Genomic DNA, 8,381 nt, shown 5'->3' on the forward strand with positions numbered 1-8,381 from the left:
GCACCTCAACTTGAAACATAAAAAAAATAATATAACCATTTACATTAAATAATTTTTCTTCTCTTGACAAAATACACATTAATAATAAAACAAGAGCTGCCGTCTTTATTGGTTTTAGAGACTGGTGTTGAGGGCTCGGAGGTGAGTGAAAGGTTCTGTAGTGAATGATGATTTGAATTAAAAATACCTTATTTTTATTTCAATTTTATTTAATATTTTTAAGTGATATGTCAAATTTGTATTAAAAGCTTACATCCATAGTGATAGTAAAATTTAATAATAATCTTAAAGTCAAAGAGTGATATGATTGGGGATGTGTACTACTACTGTACTGTGTACCATTACTGCTTTTAAGATTAAGCAGAGCTTAAGGGCATTTTCGTAAAAAAGTGAAATAAAATATATCTTTACATTAAAATAATTTATTAAAGAAGAAAAAATACAAAAAAAAGAAAAAGAAAAAGCAATTGCAGTTAACTTTAGTATAATCCAAATCCATCGATGGTGTTCCAAATCCATCGATGGTGTTTTGGTGGAGCTTTACGCAATCCCATTATACCAACTATCCATAGATTCCTGTTCCTGAGAGCCCCACCTCCTCGCTCACTGCATTTCATTTTTATCTTTAAAGTTTCCTGGCGGTGTCGAATCCTTCACAACTTTCTCTTGCTCGCAAAAAGAAAAGAAAACCAAACACATTGCATGCATCTCGTTTCACCTGCCGATGCGCTTCGTTTCCAACAAGTGAGAAAAGGGTGGAAAAAGATTTCGGATTTTCTCTCGGTGTGTGCCGAAAAATTCCATGGGAAACGTCGTGGGTAGTAGCGGCGTTAACGGTCCTCGGAGAAATCGGAGCCGTCGGAGCCACCCGCCTCCGCCGCCACCGGCGCCGCCTCAGCCGGAGATATCGGCCAACCGTTACGTGTTCGCCGCCGCCACGCCGTACCCAAACCCTAGCCACCCTCCCCTCCCGTACTACCCATACCCGAGTTCTTATTACCCTCCGCCACCGGCCGTTCAGGTGCCTCTACCGGCTCCGTACGACCACCACCACCGAGCTGGGCCTCATGCCCATCCCAACCTAGACCCGTCCCATGGCCAGGCCCATTGGGTCGGCGGGAGGTACCCTTGTGGGCCCGTCATGGGTCCTCTCACCCCCTGTATCGACCACCAGAAGGCGGTTACTATACGGAACGATGTTAATCTCAAGAAAGAGACTCTGAGGGTCGAACCGGACGAGGAAAATCCCGGCCGGTTTCTCGTGTCGTTCACCTTCGATGCCACAGTTACCGGGCGGTATATAAGCTTGTGCTTCTTTGGTTTTGTAAAATATGTCGAAATGTGTTTCAGCTTTTAACTTTATTGTCAATTGTTTGATGCGTTGAGCTAGGATTCGCTGCTTATATATAATTCATTACTGGGTCAATCTATGTGGTTAAATATAAGGGAGGTCGTTTTGGATAGTGACGTTAAGAATTGTCAAATGACTGGCTGGGAATGGGATTTCTATATTATGATTTATAGTCCCTTTTGTTAATATCAGTTTGGTTATAATTTGCTTTTGATTTTTAGCATTTCTGATCCTTTGCACATGTAAATGAACTAATTTGATGCTTTGAAGACTTAGAAAAAAGGTATTCTCTTGATGAAGGAGAGATGTTGTGGGCAAGTGTTACTTCTTTTTTGGTGCAGAGACTTATGGGTTTGTGGGTATTTTGGAGAACTTTGTAATTTGCTACAACAAAGTGATTTTAGTGATTTTTGCTGAAGCATTTTTGCTTAAAATTCCATATTGTCTACTGTATAAGTTAGAAATCCGTGGCGTTTGTTTAAGTCAAATGTCCCTAGAGAAAGCTAGTTCCATTTTCTTCTGCAGTAGTTGTACTCGTTGAATCTAATTTTAATGGAATTAGGCACACTGAAATATATGAATAAAAAGGAAGCATTATGTTGCTTAGGTTTAGCTTAGCATGGCCCGATCCTCAAAATACCAAATTTTCTTATGCATTTTACATAATATTCTAAGATTGGATGTAATGTTTAATTAGCTGCTATCAATATAATTCTCTACGAGCTGAAGTTGATAGTAAGAGGGGTTTGCTATCCATGAGAGAGCTTTTATCAGGTTTGCTATAGCTTTTAAACTAGCATTATTTTTCTGGGAAGATAGCTGAAGGTGGAATCTGGTTGCTGAGGAGAGTATATTAGGGTATTGTGAGAGGAGAGAAATTTTGCAACTGGTGTTGGTGGAAGAGTAGACAAGCTGCATGTTTCTTTAATAAGAAGGAAAAGAAAAAAAAAAAAAAAAAAAAAGAGGAAACAGTCACTAATGTGTACCTTCCTTGAATGGGCACCATGTTAGTTGCAATGGAGAAGGTTACCATTTTACCTCGTGTTGATGAACATTGTTTTCTTAGTTTAGTACAATGGCAGAATGACCTTCATTTTCTATAGATATCCTTGGATCTAGAAAGACTAGAATGTAAAAAATTCCTTTTATACACATATATCTAGTGACACTGGGAGTGATAAGATTGTGAGTGGTGAAGAAAGTTTAGAGAAATTATAGTAAAGCTTAAACAGGTAGAGAGATGATTGAGATGGCTTACTGATATTTGTAGAAACTTTTAGGTGTCACTAATTGGGAGGGGGCGCTATGGCCATGATATTGGTGAAAAGTTGAAAAAGAGGCTTCGAGTTTGAACACAATACACAGATGCCATGAAGGCTTGGATGATGATAATAAGTTGTTTGCTTTTGTAGTTACTCATTTTAAGTGCTGAGCATTTGTGGGACTCTTTAATTAGTGACAATAGATCAAGGTGGCTGAGTGGGACGTTCAACATGTCTCTTCAGGCGATACAAAATGATCTTATGGAGACCTTAGTCTGTATTTGGATCTTTAGAAAAAAAGATTCAAAGATATTGTCCTGGTGTATGCAAGATTCCATTTCATCTTTCACTGTTGTGGTGGTTTAAATTGCTGCTGTTCAAAAACTGAGAAGACTGATATTTTGTTTTATACATTATACTTGAAGATCACAGCTATTATGAGATTATAATCATTACAATGTTTCCTTTAGTAGTGAAGTACCTAGCTTTCATATGGTTTATAGGATCATTGTTATTAAAAATTTTCCATTTGGTATGCTCAAGTAGCATATTTTGGTTGTAGTTTTGTTTTCCTTGGTGTTCTATCTGCAGTCTCATCTCCTACAGAGCATCACTTTCTTTGTTTATTTGTTGTCCAGTATGAGCATTTTGTTTATAATCAGACTGTTAACTTTGATTCTTTGATATTTACTGAGATCTTCAAATATTGTCTTTGTTTGTTATGGAGTTTCCACCTTTCAGATATTTTGACTTTTTAATTTTTTTTTTATCTGACATTTTATCTTAATATTTGTCTTGATTAGAAGTTTCATTTGCTTTGCTAAACAGCATCACCATTATTTTCTTTGCAAAAGAAGAAGGTGGAGACTGTAGCCTGACACCAATGAGGGAAAACCTTCTTGCACCAGTGACAGTACATTTCCAACAAGGTCTGGGCCAGAAGTTCAGGCAGTCGTCTGGAACTGGGATTGACTTCTCAATGTTTGAGGAGACCGAGTTACTGAAAGTGGGTGATATGGACGTCTACCCTTTGGCGGTTAAGGCAGAGGCAATTCCGGTTAACAGGAATGGTACAGATGGAAACCCAATACCTGTAGCCACAAACTCTCAGATAACTCAGGCGGTGTTTGAGAAGGAGAAAGGCGAATTCCGGGTGAGGGTAGTGAAGCAGATCTTGTGGGTCAATAGTATGAGGTATGAGCTGCAGGAGATATATGGGATTGGCAATTCAGTTGAGGGTGACTTGGATGGGAATGACCTGGGAAAAGAATGTGTCATCTGCTTGTCAGAACCACGGGACACAACCGTCCTTCCCTGCAGACATATGGTAATCAAACTCTCTGTCTTTCCATTTGAAGTTGTATGATTAGAAATAAGTTGCCCAAATTAGTTTCTTGTACAATGGTTGCAAGGAGCCATTTTACTGCATTGACCTTGGAAACCCTCCCCAACACCCCTGGCCCATGAAAAAAAAAAAAAAAAACTTTGTGAACATGAATTTATTGCAACCCTTGTTTATGGTGAGTTGATAAAACATGGCTGGCAATTGCATGTATTTATTTCATCCCGAAATATTAGGATGTATTGTGGACCGATTTCTTGGGTTACTCGTTCACGAGCATCAATTTTGCTCATATTGCTGTTACTAAAGGTAAATATGAGCTATAATGGGATGCATCTGTCTCCCATCAATCCTGTTTCTGTCCTAAGCAAAATGTTGCCCATTTACATATCCTGAATGTAAATAATTACTTAATAATAGCTTGGTATTCTTGTAGTATTGATTGGTTTTCTTTCCATGTTGCAGTGTATGTGCAGTGGATGTGCAAAGGTTTTAAGGTTCCAAACAGACCGGTGCCCAATATGTAGACAATTAGTTGAGAGGCTTTTGGAGATTAAGGTCACCAATGAAACTGAGGAATGAAAAGAGGATATATGATATATTCGGCCACTCGAATGCTGTATAGCCCGGTTGTTGTCTTTCTTTCTTCTTTTTTTTCTTCTTTTTCCCCCTTTTTTTTACATATTTGGTTTTAGAATTATGAAAAGAAATATATATCTGAAAGGAGTTGGGCATTGTAACATGCTGACAATGCCTTCTGTATGCTTGGGTCAGTTGGGTGAGTGTTTAGTGGCAATTCCTCTGGAAAATATATATGATACATGTTGGCATCCTTTTATTTTTGGTTTTCCATTTGCCTTTCATTTCTCAAGAAGGATCAATTTAGGCGATTGTGAGAAAACCCCAGTTCATGACGTGTGAACTTTATAATACAATATAAGATTAAACCGTGGCCATGCCAATCAAATTACTTATTTTCAATTTTTATATATAATCTGCTCCCTTAAAATTTTTCTTTGAATCTTAGTTTAATACAATTAGGAGTAGTGTGAAATGCTAATTCTGAATAACCTAAAATGTGTCCATCCCATCCCAAAGCCAGATGCTTGGCTGCTGGAGCTGGGGGACGTTCTACTTGTGGGCTTGTGTATGGCTAGCAATTTTGACACAATTCAACAACTCGACACGAACAGAAATTACCGAGTTTGAATTTGCTCTAAACGAGTTTGGGTTATAAACAGGTTAACCTGTTTATTTTGCTCTTGACAGGTCGTGTTACGGGTTACATGTGGATGACTCGCCAGACACGATATATTTTTTTTATTTTTTTTTAAACCTTAATGGGTTTGGGTCATAAATGAGTCTATTAACCCGTTTATGACCCGTTTATTTTGATAAATGGGTCAATTTGACCCGTTTATTTTGATAAATGGGTCAATTTGACCTATTTATGACCGAACGCATCACTTTCATTAAAAAAATTTAATTTTTTGTTTTTTTTAAAAAATAAAGTTAAACGAATCGTGTCGAGGTGACTTGCGAACTTATCATACCCATTTATGACCCGTTTATTTTGATAAATGGGTCCATTGACCCATTTATGACCGAACTCATCACTTTCATTTAAAAATTAAAAAAAAAAAAAAAAAAAGTTAAGCAGGTCATGTCGGGGTGACCTGCGAACTTATTGTGTCGTGTCCGAGTTTGGCGGGGTCAACCCATTAGCTGCTAAACTGGTTGTGTTTGGATTTATACTAAACGAGTCATGGGTCATTACGGGTCAAGCCACCGACCCTAACCCGTTTTGCCACCACTAGACCTGTGGCATAATATTGGCTTTTTAGGTTCTTAACATTACAAGAAAGCAAAAGACAATGGTTTCCCGGGGGAACTGAGCTCCGCAGCAATGTGAAAAGAAATTAAGCAAAAATAGAGCAGATACATTGAACTGTTGAATCACAAAACCTTCATCTTATTGTAATCGGTGATCTTCAAGCTAAAACCATCTTATTAATCACTAACTTGCCGGCAATTTAAATTTTTTTTTTTTCGGATTGCAATATTTTCTTGCAATTTGGTTTAAAATTGCTCTATTATGCAAAATTGTGAAATAGACTCTCTTAAGTGCCCAACCACAAAGCAACTTGGATGTTCATACATCCTAAACGACGAACTCAAAACAACATAAGCGCCAAACTACAAACCAAGATGTATGAAAATACATCCTAAACGACAAATTCAAAATAACATAAGCATATGGTTGTTTATTTAGCTTAAGTGCCCAACCACAAAGCAACTTGGATGTTCATACATCCTAAACGACAAACTCAAAATAACATAAGCATATGGTTGTTTATTTAGTAGCTTAAGTGCCCAACCACAAAGCAACCTGGATGTTCATACATCCTAAACGACAGACTCAAAATAACATAAGCATATGGTTGTTTATTTAGTAGCTTAAGTGCCCAACCACAAAGCAACTTGGATGTTCATGCATCCTAAACGACAAACTCAAAACAACATACCAGACAGCAGAACTAGTCTGAAGACGGTTCAAATGAAATACAAGAAAGCAATGCTGCTTAGTCTCCCCACCACTGATGGACAAAGACACCACGGTTTCTAAGGCCCCTGAAGAGGTCAATGCAGTCTCCCTTTAATGCACCTTCTTCATCTTCTACACTGCCCGAGCAGTGAAGGAACATCTCATCAACAAAGCATATTGCTCCGCTTTCAAATAACTCCGAGAGAAATTTCATTTCCACTTTACCTGCGTTCATCTTCAGGACCACAAAATCTGCATATTTCACTGTTTCTTTAAACCAAGAAAGAAAATTGAACCCTTCTTTCTCCAAAGGTGGATCAACGTCTTCATCAGAACTCACGTTGGCCGTAGCCTCAGTTCCAGCCAAGCCCGGATGATAAACAAAGGTGATGCCAGGCCTTTTGACATAGGATAACAGGACCGATGTGTTATGGTCAACAAAATAAACATTGAAAGCTTTGCGATCCACAGGATAAGATGGCAGGAACCAGTTCATGACACTAGAATTTAGATGCACCCCTGCCCCAATATCAATATAGACTAACCGCTTCTTAGTATCAACATCCATAAGCTTGGGCAAATAATAATACCTTTTCTCAAATCCCATTGGTTTTCCCTCCACAAGAGGCTCAATTTGGTCCATGAAAGGTTTGTTGTTCGCAATAGATGGGCAGTCAGCCGGAAGGCTATACTGCTTGAAGAAACTGGCATCGTCGGATATTTTCTTGAAGACAACCAGAGTGAAGTTGTGCACATAGCAAACATGCACAACATTGGAACATTTCAGTAATGAGGAAACCGGGGTGGCAGACCTAATCAAGTTATTCGGGGAGGAGCCGCTAACACCCACAAGAATGGCACCAATTCCACCAGGGCTAAGAACGCGCTCAATTTCAAGCACGAGCAATGCAGGGACAGGAACCTGGTCTATATCCTTGGACAACACGAAATCGAATGAATTGTCCATGTAATCAAGCTCATGAATGAACTGTCTTCGCCTAAGCGAGAGAAAGCGGTGCCTGTAAACACCGCGGGCATTGGAGAATCCCAAATCTCGCAATGCCAACAAGGCGAAGGCCGACCCTTCTCCAACGCACAGAGCTTTCGCATTATAATTCAACAAATTTTTGCCCACTAGCTCTCTGACCACATTAACGGTCAAATTCACATTCTTCTTGCACTGCACTGATTGCATTGAGTCCCACATTGGATTCAGGATCTGGGAATGAAACAAAGTCGTGCCCGGAGCCTCAGTCGCCATCGCAATGCCCAAATTCACGTTACAGTCACTAGAGTTCACAGAGGCAAATGTTCCCAGATCGGAACCAGATAAGATGTGCAGCAAGGGAATGATCGAAATCGCCGAGGCGACTATGAAAGTGCGATAAAGCACGCGCCTCGCTATAGACCCATGAAGGATCTGATATTTCACGGCCTTGAGATCCATGAAATGCACAGGCCTTTTCGGATTCTTGAGCAAATCGAAGAGTTGGTTTGGAATATTTAACAAACACTTAAAAGAAGGATTGTGTAAAAACTTGAGAGGAAATAAGCCAAACAGAGATTTACAGAGAGACTAGCGAGTGCAAAACCTGGAGGAGGTGTGATTCCCACCCACGAGGACACCCATTGATTTTTGGAACCCTAACCAGACCCTCCTCGGAACCCTTGGCTGCATTGGCTCGAACCCCATCTCGAATCGGACCATTGGTTGCAGAAATCTACATCACCTTACATTATACAACACTCTCTAAGATGGGTGTTTGTCGGTGGATGATTCTCACAAACCCTAGATTTGGAACTGTTGGATCCAAATTATGGTTTAAGATTTGTGTGGAAGTGAAGAAGTGGGGAGAGACACTCTGGACTCTGGAGAGTGAG

At 39.4% G+C, this 8,381-nt stretch overlaps 2 protein-coding genes across 2 annotated transcripts; one reads left to right on the forward strand and one right to left on the reverse strand.

Moving 5' to 3' along the window:
• The first annotated feature begins 488 nt into the window (after window positions 1-488).
• On the forward strand, window positions 489-4,793 carry LOC132192079 (probable E3 ubiquitin-protein ligase LOG2). The gene is made up of 3 exons (XM_059607284.1): window positions 489-1,296; window positions 3,442-3,940; window positions 4,421-4,793. Exons 1-3 carry the CDS (start codon window positions 803-805, stop codon window positions 4,535-4,537), a joined length of 1,110 nt encoding a protein of 369 aa, XP_059463267.1. The 5' UTR covers window positions 489-802; the 3' UTR covers window positions 4,538-4,793.
• Window positions 4,794-6,199: 1,406 nt separating this feature from the next.
• On the reverse strand, window positions 6,200-8,381 carry LOC132161920 (uncharacterized). Its single transcript, XM_059572139.1, has one exon. It carries the CDS (start codon window positions 7,945-7,947, stop codon window positions 6,538-6,540), a length of 1,410 nt encoding a protein of 469 aa, XP_059428122.1. The 5' UTR covers window positions 7,948-8,381; the 3' UTR covers window positions 6,200-6,537.

This window comes from Corylus avellana, chromosome ca9 (assembly GCF_901000735.1).
Source record: "Corylus avellana chromosome ca9, CavTom2PMs-1.0".
NCBI lineage: Eukaryota > Viridiplantae > Streptophyta > Magnoliopsida > Fagales > Betulaceae > Corylus > Corylus avellana.